We start from the raw sequence: 17,366 nt of genomic DNA, 5'->3' as shown, positions 1-17,366 counted from the left end.
ATCTAACTCAGCTTCTTCTGTATTGATTCTTGTTATTATACTATCATTTCTTGGAATACACTATTAGTAGCAGAGTCAGCAGGGTTGAAATTCAACTTGTAGATATATATCCCAGAGAACTGAAAACAGCCACTCAAACAGATACCCAGATGGGTATGTGGACAGAAGCATTATTCACAGTAGCTAAAAGGTAGAAACAACCTGTTCATATTATAAACAAATTATAATAAGTACCTACAATGGAATATTATTAAGCCGTAAAGAAGAAAAAGTTCTGATACACGCCTCAATATGGATGAACCTAGGAGACACAATACTAAGTGAAATAAGCTAGAGAAAAAGTTGTGTGATTCCACTCACATGAAATATCTAGAATAGGCAAAGTCATAGAGCTCGATAGTAGGTGAGAGGATATCAGGGGCTGAGGAGAGAGGGGAGTGGGGAGTTGTTGCTTTATGAGTACAGCATTTCTGTTTGGGGTGAGGAAAGTATTTTGGAAATAGTGATGATTGTTGTACAATACTGTGACAGTAATTAAAGCCATTGAAAATGGTTTAAATGGCAACATTTATATAATAAATATTTTACTAGAATAAAAGATATATAGCTTGTATAATTTTTTAAAAAGATACTGCCACCAGCACTCTTATGCATATGTTTCAACATGTAGTTAGTTATATACAAGCATGTTGTTTTCCTATATCATTTATATTTATCATTCTCACTGCCTTAATAGATCACAGATTTCTTGAAGTGAGGGACTAGTCTAAATAGGAAGTAACATGGTTTTTGTTTGTCTAGGGTTTGGAGTTGGATATTTTTGAAATTCTGAAACCTTTTAGAGAGGGTTTGATATTTTATTTGATTGTTGAATAAACTCAGCGTGACAAAGTGACATGAAGTCATTGACTGAGTTTTGAAACATAGCTGGTTCTTCTGACTGGCTATCTGTTCTTCTGACCTGCTAATCCTGAGGGACACTGTGCGTATTCAGCTGATCCCACTGGAAGGAAGGCTGAATAGTCTAGCACAGTGTGCTTTCAGTTGCTCCTCTTGCTCTTTAAACAAGGAGTTTGGATGATGAGGTCATGTGGATAGGAACCATATTAACTATTTTCCTGAGTCCTTTTTAAAGGTAATAAACATGTAGGTGCTTTCCCAGGATATAAATGTTAATTCTTCTAGGAAGTTAAAATTTATTTCTTCGTTTCGTAAGCCCCTTTGGAGACTTTTAAAAATTGAGTAGAGGTAATTCCTTGGTGTTACAGTGGGTAAGACTCAGCACTTTCTCTTCACTTTCTCAGCACAGTCTTGACTGGGAAGCTAAAATCCCACAAGCTGTGTGGTACAGTAAAAAAAAATAAATAAATAAAAATAGAATAGATAATGATGACAAGTAATACAATTTATATTAAAGTGAGTTTAATGTATGTGTCAACATGCGTTCATGCTCAGTCACTTGGCTGTGTCTGACTCTGCAACCCCATGGACTATAGCCCTCCAGGCTTTTCTATTCATGGCAGAAATACTAGAGTGAGTTGCCCTTTCATCTTCCAGGGGATCTTCCCAACCCTTATAAAAATAAGATCTTTAAAGTCTTAATTATTTTGTTTCTGAGTGCCAGGATTTTCTTTGAAAAGAACTGAGGTATAAATGTGAGAAAATGTTAGCCCATATTTACCATTAATAATCTTGCATAAATTTCTGTTGTCTCATTCACTGTCTATCTTGAATTTTGTGTTATGGAGTCCACCCAACAAACTGGTAAGGAGCAATGATGTGATAAATACCAAAACTAACCTTCCCTTGTACTAATGTTCTAGAGTCAACATTAGACATTATTGTTGATTTCACTTTCTTAAGAAAACCCTTTGGTCTTTGTGTGATAGTTATTTTTGATAGATTTTCCTGCTGCTCTAAACATGGTCAGTGAGTGCGCTCTAGGGAAGTTCTCAGTTTTTAGTGTGCGTTCAGACTATGAGGCAGTCTTGATAAAGTGCAGGTTCAGACTGGGAGAGGTGAGGGGTGAAATTCTGCAGTTTAGACAAGCTCTTGCTGCTGCTAAGTTGCGTCAGTCGTGTCCGACTCTGTGTGACCCCATAGAGGGCAGCCCACCAGGCTCCGCCGTCCCTGGGATTCTCCAGGCAAGAACACTGGAGTGGGTTGCCATTTCTCTCTCCGATGCATGTAAGTGAAAAGTGAAAGTGAAGTCGCTCAGTCGTGTCCAACTCCTAGCGAACCCCTGGACTGCAGCCCACCAGGCTCCACCCACCTCCTCCTCCCTCGTCCATGGGATTCTCCAGGCAAGAGCACTGGAATGGGTTGCCATTGCCTGCTCTTAAGTGGTACCAATGCTGCTGGTCTGTGGGCCAGAGGAAGAACACTCTTGTTTCAAATAGCTGATTTGATACTTTGTTAAAATTGGATCCAATATAAGATTGACAGAAGAAATGCAAGACACCCAAGATGTCCTATGCAATATTTGGCACATAGTTGTATTAAAAAATTATTCATTGTTTCTCTGAAACTTAATTTTGCCTGGGCTAGACACGGTATAGGTGTGTGTGAGTGCACATACACACAAGGCAACTCTAAACTGCAATCTAAACCATTTACAAAGTCATTTAAATGTCATATATTGTATTAGATATAAATGATATGATTATTTTTATTTGGAGAGAAAGGCCCCATAGAATTAGGTTTGTTTCAGACTTGTTTTTAGGCAGTTATTTAGGTATTTTGCTCATATGCTTTTTAATACAATAATATATGTAAGGATTAATGCTGCACCATGATCCCAAGTGTCTAGGGAAATCTTGAAAAAATAGTGAAATCTGTACATTCCAAAATATACCTAAAAGCACAGAAATGTCCTGGACTATCAATGTTTTAAGCTAACCGTATGACATAATGGGTTTTACCAGTGGCTCAGATGGTAGAGAATCTGCCTGCAATGTGGGAGACCTGGGTTGGATCCCTGGGTTGGGGGAGGAAATGGCAACCCACTCCAGTGTTCTTGCCTGGAGAATCCATAGACAGAGAAGTCTGGTGGACTATAGTCCATAGGGTCACAAAAAGTCTGAAACGACTGAGTGACTAACACTTTCACTTTCATATGAAGGAATAAGATGTAAATGAGAAATGCTGGGCTGGAAGAAGCACAAGCTGGAATCAAGATTGCCAGGAGAACTATCAATAACCTCAGATATGCAGATGGCACCACCCTTATGGCAGAAAGTGAAGAGGAACTAAATAGCCTCTTGATGAAAGTGAAAGAGAAGAGTGAAAAAGTTGGCTTAAAGCTCAACATTCAGAAAATGAAGATCATGGCATCTGGTCCCATCACTTCATGGGAAATAGGTGGGGAAAGCTTACTCCTTGGAAGGAAAGTTATGACCAACCTAGATAGCATATTCAAAAGCAGAAACATTGCTTTGCCAACAAAGGTCCATCAAGGCTATGGTTTTTCCAGTGGTCATGTATGGATGTGAGAGTTGGACTGTGAAGAAAGCTGAGCGCCAAAGAATTGATGCTTTTGAACTGTGGTGTTGGAGAAGACTCTTGAGAGTCCCTTGGACTGCAAGGAGATCCAACCAGTCCATTCTAAAGATCAGTCCTGGGTGTTCTTTGGAAGGACAGATGCTAAAGCTGAAACTCCAGTACTTTGGCCACCTCATGGGAAGAGCTGACTCATTGGAAAAGACTCTGATGCTGGGAGGGATTGAGGGCAGGAGGAGAAGGGGACGACCGAGGATGAGATGGCTGGATGGCATCACTGACTCAATGGACATGAGTTTGGGTGAACTCCGGGAGATGGTGATGGACAGGGAGCCCTGGCGTACTGTGGTTCATGGGGTCACAGTCAGACACGACTGAGTGACTGAACTGAACTGATAATGGATTTAAATTTAGACTGTTTTATAGTTTTTTCTTGTATTTTTTTGGTACCATGTACTGCTAGTATTTTCAAACCCTGTATAATAGCATTTCATGAGGATAATCTGTTGTCTATTAAAGCATATGGAAGGCAGTGTAAATGCTTTTCTTTTTTTTTTTTTTTTTTTAGATTCTTTACGGAGTTGGAAGCAAGGCATCAGAATAATATCTTCATAGAAGACATAAGTGACATTGTGGAAAAGCACACAGCATCCACATTTGACCCATATGTGAAATACTGCACAAATGAAGTCTACCAACAGCGGACACTGCAAAAATTGTTGTAAGCAGTATTGAATGTTGCAGCTTTAATGATCTAATCATGTTTTAATTGGGTCACATTGATTGAAATTAATTGATCTCTTAAATTAAATGTCTTTTGGGAAGAGAAGTGCTTTTGGGCAGGGGTGTTAGATTAGAAAAACCCAGTTGTGGAGAATTTTCTTTAAAGCTTTTCTGAAATTATAGCTTGTTGATTTTTTTCCTTGTCTCTCTTTTTTTTTTTTAATTCCTGCAAGACTTGGGTGGGGGGTGTGGGGGAGGGTAATGATGATTGGTGATCATCATTCTAAATGGTGAGAAGGTTGTTCTCTAAGCTGTTATCTGGTTATTAAATAGTTTGCCTGAGGCCAAGATATAGTTCTTGAACCAGTGCCTAGGAGCCAAAGTGTCCTCTAGTATTCCAATCTTCCTCCGTTCAAATGACAACTGTATTTAGTTGTTTATGGTTAGATGTGAGAAGAACAAGGATGGACTGAAGGAAGTTTTTTTTTTTTTTTTTAAGTTCTTAAAGGCTCTAATTGTGAGACAAAAAAGAAGTAACCTTAAATTTCCACACACACCTTTTCCCTTTGTTCTATTTAGGTTACTGAGAGTTTTGGTGTGATGGATTTGCCATCTCTAGTCTGAAAAGCATTCAGCAGTGGTTCAGCAATGTCTGTATTGCTTTATTGGGGCCGAGGCTTGTTTATCACAAGGAGCTCCGTGTCTGGCAGTACAGTTGGACATCGCTGTAGACTCAGTTTGGGGGCTGACTGGCTGTTATCATCCTTCTGTGAGTTGCGATGTTTACAGCCGAAGCATGGCACGCTGGCCAGTCTCTAGGCAATGTGAGAGACCCTATGGTGATGAGGACCTCATGGCCACTTAGAGAAGCAGCCCCCACGTGGGTAAGAAGGGCTGATGATGCCCCTTTCCCCCTCCACATCGTCCTTTAAATCTTGTACAGGCAGGGAGGAAACCCCACAGCTGCCAGCCCTAAATGCGGTTATTAGCACAAAGGAGGATTTGTCTGCACTGCCGGACATTTTGTCCTAGATTCGTCTTTGTTGTGGAGACTGGTCTGTACACTGTAGCACCCCAGGCTCCTGTCCACCAGCTGCTGGTAGCGCAGCCTCACATCAGCCTTGATAACCAGGAGTGTCTCCAGAGGTTACCTGATGCCCTCATCCGCCATGGGCATTGCGATGTAAAGGTTACTCTTTAACTGCTGGGAAATCCAAGTGACACGTGTAAAAGCCAAAGCCTGGAATTAGAGCTAAATTAAGTTTTGTTTTGCAAGATTAAAAAAAAAAAAAACTTGACTAAGTACTGCTGTACTTTATTTAACTCTTGAAAAATAAAGGTTTTATTTAAATTAGCTCGACATCATCATTTGAGCTTTCACATGGAAATTAGTAGTTGTGGTTTCAGAATGTAAACTTACATTTGGGGCTGTGACTTTGAGCTTTACCTGCACTTTCGGATCTGAAAACCAGCTAACAAACAATGCCCGGGGTCCATCCTAGACTGGTTGGTTTCCTCAGAATCTTTGGAGGTGGCAGAAGTGATTTAAATATGCACCTGGTTTAAAATTTGATTCTTTTTTAATTTCCTAATTTTTTTTTTCAAAGTTAGCAGGAAACTTAACTCCTCAGTTTAAGAAAAGGAAATTATAACATTTCTGAGTACTTTCTTTTAACTTGCTGTTCTGGGTATTTCCATGTTTCTTTCTAGCAGCCTTGAACCAAATCATCTAAGTTTCAAAGTATATTTTTTTGAAAAAAGGTTTCAATGGCCATTACCCTGTTTCTTGGCCTCCTCCTCCCCTCTCCAGCAATTACAGAATCTGGGGCCAACCCCTCCTCCATCTCCCCCTCACAAGTCACACTGTAACTCCAAGAGCTGCCCTTAGGTGCAGTAAGGTGACAGAACGAGAGATGCTGTGTCAGGGACCCACTGAAAGTCAGAAGACCTTGGTTGGACTCTGTCTACACCGAATGCTAGGTCTTTTATTTGGCAAGTTGGGGACCTTGCTGAGACTCCACATTCTTACTGGAATCCCCTTCAAAGTTATATGCATGGTGCCACATGAGATCCTTTATGTCCGTGTATCTTGCTAAATTCTGTAGAAATGTTGTGACAGTGTTGTCCCTGTTTTAATGTCACTGGGAGAGGAGAGATATTCTGGCTGACACAGGCAGAAGGTTTTCTGTCTTAGAAGCTTTGGAAAAGTCCAAAAGCCTCCTAGTAAGTAAATCCTGACATTTCTTTTTTAGGTTATTATCTCAGGCTAGAGCTGTGGTTTAAAACATATGTGCCATCTTTTTAGTGGAATGTTTGTAGATGATCAGATATGAGATGTAGTGTGTATACTACTTTTTAATGTATACATTCACCATTATGATACCACTGTTTGTTCATTTGTTTACTTTCTACTTCTAAAAATTTCTGGCACCTATATTTTCATCTTATTATTCTTATTACTGCCTTAAACTTATATTCAGTCTTAACTGTAAAAGGCAACCAAGCCATCCATGTCCACCTATGTAATTATGTGTTTATGTTGTTTATATATTTAAAAATCATTGATAATATATCAATTTATCACAGTGTTTTATAATACATTTTGACTTGCCTCTTAAAGAGGAAATGCTTTGAAGTTTTGTCTCTTTTTTTTTCCCTCAGAGCCACCAACCCGTCTTTCAAGGAAGTTTTGTCCCGAATCGAGTCCCATGAAGACTGTAGGAACCTACCCATGATCTCGTTTCTCATTCTTCCCATGCAGAGGGTGACCCGCCTTCCCCTGCTGATGGATGTAAGATGTGACCTGGTGTCTTTTTCCTCTGTCGACAGCTGTTGCTGCAACAAATCTGTGATTAAGAAAATTATTCTTCTTCTGCTTAAATTATATCCCTTCTATGAAATTTCCCAATTCAATGAAAAGGTGCTATTTGGTTAGAAAGTCCCACATGGGAAACTGTCTTCAATTTAGGCTTGTGTGTTCACTCTAAAGTAAAGTTAGATTACAACCCTCATTTAACATTTTTTGAAATGGGAAGAATATTGACTTCTTGAAGTCAGGAGTCCTGAACTCCTTTGCAGCTGAAACTCCAGGCATGAGACCTGGGCATGTCGTTTGTCTCTTTGGGCCTCAGTTTCCTCTGCTGGGTCACTAAGGTCCCTTTCCCTGTCATGTTCCCAGCTGCTGCCTGTGTGCTCAATTACTTCAGTCACGTTCGACTCTGTGCAACCCCATGGATGTAACCCACCAGGTTCCTCTGCTCGTGAGATTCTCCAGGCAAGAATACTGGAGGGGGCTGCCATGCCCTCCTCCAGAGGGTCTTGCCGACCCAGGGATTGAACCCGCATCTCTTCTTGCATTGGGAGACAGCTTGTTTACCGCTAGTGCCACCTGGGATGCCCCAGGGAGCTGGGAGCTGAAGTGCTCCCATTTCACATGGGAAGGAGTCTCTCCAGCATCACAAGGCATAAACCTGCCCTAGTTTGCATTGCTCAGAATGAGTGAGGAAAATCCAGACATCTGATCTTGTCGTAGGGAGCATGCATGAAGAAAACACGTATTTGTTTTTGAGTAGTGCAGGACGTGACTGTGGGAAGAGCAGAGATGGACTGGTGGGAAGCACAGCTGGGAGGACAGCCAGGCAGTGGCCCAGGGTGACCGCACACTAGCTGGGCTGAAACCACAGTGGCAGCCACAAGAGGATGGGGTGCCCTGACGTGACTTCCACCCAGCTAGTGTGCCAACAAGTGCCTTTTTTTTTTTTAATTGAACTATAGTTGATTTATGATATTGTGTTAGTTTCAGGTGTATAGCAAAGTGATTCAGATATAGTATATGTATATATTTTTTCAGATTATTTTCCATTATAGGTTATTAGATTTACTTTGTTATACAGTAACTCTTTGTTCCTCATCTACTTTATATGTAGTAGTTTGTATCTGTTAATCCCAAACTCCTAATTTATCCCTCCCCTGCTTTCCTTTTCCCTTTGGTAACTTTAAGTTTGTTTTTTGTGTCTGTGAGGTTTTTCTTTTATCTATAGATTCATTTGTATTGTTTTTTGGATTCCACATATGTGATATCATACAATATTTATCTTTCTCTGTCAAACTTACTTCACTTAGTATGATAATCTCTAGGTCTATCCATGTTGCTGCAAATGGCATTATTTCATCCTTTTTATGGCTAATACTCCATTACATATACGTACCACGTCTTAAATCAGTTGTCTGTTGATGGTCATTTGGGCGGCTTCCATGTCTTAGCTATTGTAAACAGTGCTGCTATGAATATCAGGTTGCATGTATCTTTTTGAATTAGAGTTTTTGTTTTTTCCCTGTATATGCCCAGGAGTGGGATTGCTGGATCATATGATAGTTCAAAGAGTATCTTTTTGATCAACTTAAAATATCTTGGCATAGTTCTGCTTTAAATTTGGATGATAATATAACATTGGTTTTGACGTGCTTGCTTTTTAAAAGTCAAAATACAGGATAAAAATATAGAAAAAATTATGATTGCCTAACATTACAAAATAAATTCCATTTTCTCTATTCCATTATAAATTCAAAGAAGCACTGAAATTTAGAAACTAGTAAAAAGATGGGATTATGGTCACTTTCTTGGCCCAGCCGCACAGTGTTGAGGAGGTTCAGCTGTTTTTTCAGAATTCACAGCACCTGCTGCTCTCCTGGGCCACCTCAGTCTACTAGTCTACCACCTTTACACCCATCCTTGTCCATCTTGTGTGATTTAGGGTCTTCTCTCCTTGTAAATATTGGGAAACTTGCAGTTTTGCAAATCCAGCTCTGATTTATATTTATTATGTCTATCACACAGAGTCTAAAAAGAAATGATACTTTTTGGGGTTAGAGACGCTTTTGAGGTTGTAGATTAAGCTGTAGTCATTCTTCCTAGAAGAATGACTTCCTGGTGTGTACAGAATTTTACATAAAATTGAAGTGTACAAAAGAAACTATGGCCTGCTCCCAGAAATAAAAACTAATATTTTCCAAACTGCTTTTGTACTCATTAGTGGGTCATGAAACTGACTTTTGAATCATGAGTAGTGTTTTTAGAAAAAGAATATAGAGTAGAACACACAGTATATGATATATACATTGTTCATAAGGTGATTAAATATTATTTCATAGAAACTTTCATTTTGTGTGCATGTGTACTAGTTGCAGTGTAAAAGTATTTCTTACAGTGGGGTCATAGTCGAAAAAATTTTGAGTACATTAATATAAAACCACCAGTGGTCCAGTCTGTACTTCTTACATATCACACATAATATTCCTGACACCTGACTTTCAAATTCATAGGCTCGGTGTTCCTCTGCATGTAAGCTAGTTTCTGGTATCTTCCCCTTCTGCTAAATGCCTGTTGCCCTCATCTGTTGTCCATGTGTGAAAATCTGGCCACCTGGGCAGAATCTAAATGTACTTAAAACATGATCTCTTCAATTTTACTTCATTTGGAGATTTAGTTAAACTTGTTGATTGAGGTTAACATTTTTAACAATTAAAATGGTTTTGTTGGCTTTGAACAGATATAGTTTCAAAAGTTATATATAATTCAGTATATCTTCAGTTGATGTTTTTTGAACTCAATTTTACCATCACAAAAATTGCAGTATAAGCATACCAAGGAAAAACCCAGCAGCCATTTTTTCTTGAACTTTTTATTCACCTTATATTATCTGCAAATATAATAACCTCTAATAATGATGATAACAGGGATCATTGAAGTAATTTTATCATTAATTGAAGACCTACTGTATGCAGGTTATTCATAAAGAACTTTCCATGCATTATCATTTAACTTTTTTAACCTCCTTGTGGCTTTATAGGTGGCTTTATCCCAGTTTTACAGATGAGGAAACTGAGGCTTATAGAAGCTTATAAGGGAAGGTGACTTGCCCAAGGTCGAATAGCTCATAAGGAGCAGATCTGGAATTTGAAACCAGATTCACCCACCTCTGAAGTCTGTCCTCTTATTGAATCATCCTCTGGATGAACATGGATCCTATGCTTTTAAAGACTATTTCCTATTTTAATGTCATCTTTATACTCATCCATAGTATTGTGTTCAGAATTGTTAAGTTTGCTATAAGTAAGAGTATATGACTGGACATTGGTTTTATTTTACTTAAAAGAATAAATCAGCTGATTTTGTTCTTCTTTTATTTCATTGCAGACTATCTGTCAAAAGACTCCTAAGGACTCTCCTAAATATGAAGTCTGCAAAAGAGCCTTAAAGGAAGTGAGCAAGGTAACTGTTGAGTAGCTTATCAGACAGTAAAACACTCAGATCCCTCCAAAGAGAACCTGTCTGGATTTGATGCTGAAAACTGGTTGATTCTCACAGCCATTTGTGCACCATTCTTTAAGTAGCTGAAGAACAAAATTATATTTTCTATACTCAAATTGGTATTTTTACTATTTCAGACAGTCTTAAGGGCCTTTAGAGATCTCGTTTTCTTTTGGTGTCTGAATAGCTGTTTATTCATTCTCTCATTCAAGAAATATTTATTGAACATCCACTACAGTGCCAGGGACAATGCCAGCCCCTGAAAATGTGAGGGTGAGTAAGACATGCGTGGTTACTGCCCTCATGGAATGTGCTGTATAAAGGGGAAGGCAGACATGCAGTAAGAGTTACAGTAAAGGATGGTGAGTGACATGAGAGGAAGAAACACAGAAATGTTGAGGCTGAAACCTGGAGCAAGGGCAGCTTTGAGCCAGGGACTAGGGAGGGGTGTTTCAAGAACATGCAAAGACCCAAAGACTTGTTTGTAGAATTTCAACTAGAATGTTCTTCATGTGACTAGAACCCAGACCAGGAGAGAGAGCACAGAGGATCCATGTTAAGGAATTGTGAACCTTATCCTAGGATGCTGTGGAAGCTACAGATTCATGTGCTGTGAAGTTGACAGTGAGATTGGGCCCCAGTGGTGAAGCCTCTATAGTTGCTTAGGTTACAGATGAGCGGAGCCTATGCTGATATGATACTAGAAGGCAAAGAAGCAAACCTGCAACATTGGGGAGGTAGGCGTGGAGGTGACTTGGGTGGGTATATTTATGGACATGAGCCAAGGAAAATCATCCTGTCTTGGGCAACTAGATGGATGCTCTTAATCCCATAGTATGAGCATAAGGAGAAGCTGACGATTCCATTGTGGGTGTGTTGGAATTGAGATTCTTATAGAATATCCAAGTCAGGAGCTCAGTGGAGGGACTTGAACTGGAGACATGGGTTTGTGGATCATCAGTATGGGGATGATTTTTGAAGCTGGGAGAGTAGATGAAAAGTACGCAGGAGTGTGTAGAGTAAGAAGAGTGTTGAGGTTCAGCCATGAAGAACACCAAGCTTCATCTTGTGTAGGGAAAAGGAAAGAGCAGAGGAAACTTGAAAAGCAACAGGAGTACTAAAGTAGGAAAGTGAAAGTTGCTTAGTTGTGTCCAACTCTTTGAGACCCCATGGACTATACGGTCCATGGAATTCTCCAGGCCAAAATTCTGAAGTGGGTAGCCTTTCCCTTCTCCAGGGCATCTTCCCAACCCAAGGATCGAACCCAGGTCTCCTGCATTGCAGGTGGATTCTTTACCAGCTGAGCCACAAGGGAAGCCCAAGAATACTGGAGTGGGTAGCCTGTCCCTTCTCCAGTGGATCTTCCTGATCCAGGAATTGAACTGGGGTCTCCTGCATTGCAGGTAGATTCTTTACCAACTGAACTATCAGGGAAGCCCTCTAATGGTCTGACAAATGGCATGTAATTTGGTGTAATTCCCGTTGGCTGTTCCGGAAAGACAAAGTGAGATAATGATCGATGCATTCACTGGGTGTATTTATTATCAGGTGAGTTGTGTCCTTGCAGGGTAGGTGTGGAAGCCAGATTGAAGCGTGGTGAGGAGTGAGTGGAGGATGAGACTGTGCAGCCAGTGAGTGTAGCTGTTTCAACCATTGGGCTGTGAGGGTAAAATGAGTTGAAAGAGAAGCTTTAGTTGAAAGGAAAGTGAGGGAGGGTCTTCTTTTGTTTAAAGATCAGAAAATTGTTGGTATGTTTAAATGCTAATAGGAATAGTTCGCTGAGAAAAAGCAGCTGAAGGTTTGAGAATCAGTGAGGATATGAGATGAGCTAGACCCAGGAGAGCAAAGCTCATGATCACAGAAGCATCCTGAGCATCTCTAAGCTGCCTTGAGTTTTATGCATCTTTGTGATACTTGACTATGAAGTACTTTCTTTCAATCAACTTTATCAATTGAACTTTATGTTGAATTTTATTGTTTCAACTTTCTCTTTAAAATATTTTTATGTGGACCATTTTAAAAGTCTTTATTGAATTTGTTGCATTATTGCTTCTTTTTTATGTTTGGGGTTCTTGACCCCAAGGCTTGTGGGATCTTAGTTCCCTGACCAAGGATTTAACCTGTACCCCATGCTTTGGAAGGCAAAGAAAGACTCCACCACTGGACCACCAGGGAAGTCCCTCAGTCAACGTTAAACTGACTCCATTTTATTTATCCTCATCCTTGCCAATAATTACTACAAAATCATGAGTTTTATAAGCTAGTTGTTCTTTTTTCTAACACATTTTTATACTAAAAATTAGTTTATCTGTGTCCATTTGGGCTGCTAGAACAAAGTACCACAAACTGATTGGTTTATAAACAGCAAATTTCTTTCTCAGTTCTGGAGGGTGGAAGTCTAAGATCAGGGAACCAGCAGAGTTGCCTGGGATCCCTCTTCCAGCCAGGTTGCAGACTTCTCGTAGCCTTGACAAAGCAGAAGGTAGCAAGGCGGCTCTTTGGGGCCTCTTGTATAAAGCACAAGCCCATTCATGAAGGCTCTATCCCACGACTTCTGAGCAACTCCCAAAGGTCCCCACTTCCTAGAACCATCACCTTTGGGAGTTAAGATTTCAATATGTATTTTGGGAGGATGTGAACATTTAAACCGTAGTGATCTGCCAACCACTTGAATGCATCTCTTGCTCCATCAGAGAAGGAGATACACATATCCCACCTTGCGAAACACTAAGTGAAGAAACTTCGCCTGACAGGTATGAAGTTGCCTATGGTCCTACTGCCTGTGGGTTTCTCCTCCAGGACCCCAAATCCTGTAGTGGATGGGGGCATCTTTAGGAGAAGCTACTTGGAGAAGTTGAGTCTTGGATATGAAAGAGATTGTCAGATTCTGTTTGGTTGTAACTGAGACGCTGGAAAAAAAATTCACACAGAAGAAGGAGGAAGGTAGCAGTGATTGAATTGAATTAGGAATGATACCTAATTTTTTTGAGACTTTTACAGCCCAGTTTGAGTAGACTGCTATGTTCCTTTAGGGATCTCTGTTTCACTTGATTTGGCACTGGTGCTTTTAGGGCAGGCTGGCAAAAATTAATTGCCTTACCTTGATACAGGGCTTCCCAGGTGATGGTAGTGGTAAAGAATCCACCTGCCAATGCAAGAGACTTAACAAACATGGGTTTGATTCCTTGGTTGGGAAGGTCCCCTAGAGGAGAGCATGAGAACCCACTCCAGTATTCTTGCCTGGAGAATCCCATAGACAGAGGAGCTGGTGGGCTACAGTCTGTGGGTCGCACAGAGTCAGACACGACTGAAGCAACTAAGCATGCACTACCTTGATACTTACTATATGAAAGACCCTCCGTGAAGAATTGCTGTTCGAGTGACCTAAGCAAGTGTTTTCTCTAGGACAGCATTTTTCTCTGTTGCATAGGAGTCATGAGCATCAGGATTATAACCTCAGTCTCTAAGTGTTGTAGGAAACTGAGGTCATCAGTACCGCCAGCTCAAGGATTCATCTTCTTTTTCATTTGTGCAAGTTACCAATGGGTTTTTATAGATGGGGAAACAATGTCAGTATTCTTAACAAAAAGATTGTGCACATAGAGCGTTTATGGTTCAAAATCAAAATGCAGACTTTCACTTGCTTGCTCTTTCTGAAATGAGAGAAGCTGAGAGTTCCCAGTACTTTACAGTGAAATTTTGTGTGTTGAGGCCCAAATTTTTAGAAGCAGATTCCACCTAAGGCCCTTGGGCAAGTCTTTCTAAATAGTTATTCATTCTTGGGGAAAAATGAGTAATATATTCTTTGGTGATTAAAATGCTAATGAAATGTATTTGAGTAAGTACAAATAATACTTCAGTGAAATTGTTCATGTGTATTGGTGAAATGATGGTGACAATATTTCTGAATTGGGGCATTTGGAGAGACTTATTAACTTAGTCAAAACTACCTGAAAACAAGATGTTTCTATCAAGTGAAACATGTTTGTACTTTCTGATTTTCTGTTCCTATGTGGGAGGTGGAGCTGCGAGGAGGGAAATTTCCTGGGAGCCTGATAGTTCAGCTGGTGCAGAGCTGTCTGTGTCTAAGGAATGGTGGTCAAGAGATGGTTTCTGATGCCAGTGAAATCTCCCCTGCTGTTGTCTTCTATTTACTCTCCCACAGAAAGAGAATAACTGCTTTAACTCACACCTCATAAAATTTCTACTTCTATTTGGAGATAGTATTAAGTTCTGAGCTCTTCTGCTAGTGGCAGAAGAGCCAAGTCCTCTTGAATCTTTTCCTGTAACTTACTGCTTCAGCTGTTTACAAGGAGGTAGATATCGGTTAGCATGAAAAGGTCTCTAAGCTGTATTGTTAAGTGAAGAACATGAAGTTGCAGAACAGAACAAATAGCATAATGACATTTAGATAATAAAATGCGTTTATATGCATTTGTGTGTCAGAAATAGTATTTAGGATCACACTCAAACTTTCAACTGTGGTTGCTGATGGTGAAGAGACAGGAGTGTGGCAGGGAGGAATTAACGGTTGTTGTTTTTTTTCTTTTTTTCACTGTTTAAGTATTGCTCTGAAAGAATGTATGTAAAGTTTACAGAGGTACATTTTTAAAAGTAGTAAGTGCCCATTACAGAAAAGTTGAAAGTTTGAAACAAGAGAAAACAAAACGTATTAGTAATCTTGTTGAAGGTAATGACTCTTGTCATTTTATGGTGTGTGCTTCCAGCGAATGTAAGTGTACATTTAAACATGGATTCATGCGGTGCCCGTTTCATTTACTGTCCTAAATAGTGCTGCATGGCCTTGCATAAATGACTGTGCTCCTCCGATGATTTCTGTTGTAAAGTTTCCAGAAGTGGGTTTATTGGGGGAGAAAGCTTGGTATGTTTTAAGGGCCCCCAAGTACCTATACTGTTCATACTGTTCACGGGGTTCTCAAGGCAAGAATACTGAAGTGGCTTGCCATTCCCTTCTCCAGTGAACCACATTCTGTCAGACCTCTGCACCATGACCCGCCCACCTTGGGTTGCCCTGCAGGCATGGCTTGGTTTCATTGAGTTAGACAAGGCTGTGGTCCTAGTGTGATTAGATTGACTAGTTTTCTGTGAGTATGGTTTCAGTGTGTCTGCCCTCTGATGCCCTCTTGCAACACCTACCATCTTACTTGGATTTCTCTTACCTTGGACGTGGGGGTATCGCAAAGAGTCGGACATGACTGAGCGACTGAACTGAACTGAACTGAAAGTACCTGTAAGAAAAATTGTCCCTGTGTCCCTGACAACCGGAAGTAGTTCTAAGTATCTTATCTTTCTCCACACTCCCCAACATCTAATATTCTTTTCATCTTTGTGAATTTGACAAATTGAAAATATTTTGTTTTTATTTATACTTCATTAGAGAGATTGAGGTTTTTTCCCCACATAAGTTTTTCCTAAAGCAAAAAAATTAGTGAACTAAATTTAATAAAGCTTTGACAGATGTTGAAGGAAGGCACAGTTTCAATATGCAGAGGCTGATTTTATGGAAAATATGAGAGCACACATATCCAAATTAGTGCTTGTCCCTTAAAATAGTCACTAAACAGAGTCCACTGAGGATACCATTGCTTGAGATGCTTGGGGAATGTTTTTGTTTTTAATATGCCTTCAGAAGTGGTGGCTGATGAACTTGACATTTGGAAATTTAGGAAATAAAGATGAATTTATTTTCCACTTTCCCTTTTATTTTGAAATGGGATAAAGGAATTGTCCTGCCCCCCCCCCCTTTTTTTTTACCTTTTGGAAAATTTTTCATTATTAGTTTGCCAACATTTCCCACCTGAAGAGTATAAAATTAACATTTATCCTTGTACTTTGAGGAAGAGGAACATTGATCAAGAGAATACACTACATAGGTACATGAGCAAGTCTGAGACCATTTTCTAATGAGAAATTCTAGAGCTGTGCTCTTCTCAGGGCTGGCAACTTCCCAGCACAAGAACAGTGGTGCAATTTCTTGCTCAAATGATCCTGAAAACACTTGTAGAGTTGCATTACCCAGTGCAGAAGCCAATAGCCAATTGTTGTTGTTCAGTCACTGAGTCATGTTCAACTCTTTTCAACCCCATGGACTGTATCACGCCAGGCTCCTCTGTCCTCCATTATCTCCTGGAGGTTGCTCAAATTAAAGTCCACTGAGTTGGTGATGCTATGTAACCACCTCATCCTCTGCTACTCCCTTCTCCTTTTGCCTTCAGTCTTTCCCAGCATCAGGGTCTTTTCCAATGAGTTTGTCCCCCAACCTTTTTTTCCTCAAACTTATTTAATTGAATGAAAATTGCTTCACAATATTGTGTTGGCTTCTGCCATACATCAACATGCGTCAGCCATAGGTATACATGTGTCCCCTCCCTCTTTAAATTCCCTCCCACCTCCCATCCTTTCTCACCCCTCTAGGTTGTTAAAAGCCCTGGTTTGAGTTCCTTGAGTCATACAGCAAGTTCCCATTGGTTACCTATTTTATACACAGTAGGGTATATGCTTCTGTACTCTCTCCATTTGTCCTACCCTCACCTTCCTCCTCCTAACCCATGTCCATAAGTCTGTTCTCTATGTCTGTATCTCCACTGTTGCCCCATAAATAGGTTCATCAGTACTGTCTTTCTAGATTCCATATATATGAGTACTATACGATATTTGTTTTTCTGACTTATTTCACTCTCTATAATAGGCTGTAGGTTCTTCCACCTCATTAGAGCTGACTCACATGGATTCATCTTTTATGGCTAAGTAATATTCTATTGTATACATGTACCAAATTCTTTATCCATTCATCTGATGTTGGATATCTAGGTGG

General features: G+C 40.0%; 1 protein-coding gene across 3 annotated transcripts in view; it reads left to right on the top strand.

Moving 5' to 3' along the window:
• ARHGEF26 (Rho guanine nucleotide exchange factor 26) overlaps positions 1 to 17,366 on the top strand; it is a 141,943-nt gene that overhangs the window by 73,400 nt on the left and 51,177 nt on the right. For all 3 annotated transcript variants that reach the window (XM_069580496.1, XM_069580487.1, XM_069580504.1), the window contains 3 exons: positions 4,067 to 4,219; positions 6,883 to 7,012; positions 10,418 to 10,492. In XM_069580496.1, coding sequence (XP_069436597.1) covers positions 4,067 to 4,219; positions 6,883 to 7,012; positions 10,418 to 10,492 — 358 coding nt within the window. The remainder of the gene's footprint in view (positions 1 to 4,066; positions 4,220 to 6,882; positions 7,013 to 10,417; positions 10,493 to 17,366) is intronic.

Source organism: Ovis canadensis, chromosome 1 (assembly GCF_042477335.2).
Source record: "Ovis canadensis isolate MfBH-ARS-UI-01 breed Bighorn chromosome 1, ARS-UI_OviCan_v2, whole genome shotgun sequence".
Classification (NCBI taxonomy): Eukaryota; Metazoa; Chordata; class Mammalia; order Artiodactyla; family Bovidae; genus Ovis; species Ovis canadensis.
This window is presented reverse-complemented; position numbering and strand designations above follow the sequence as displayed.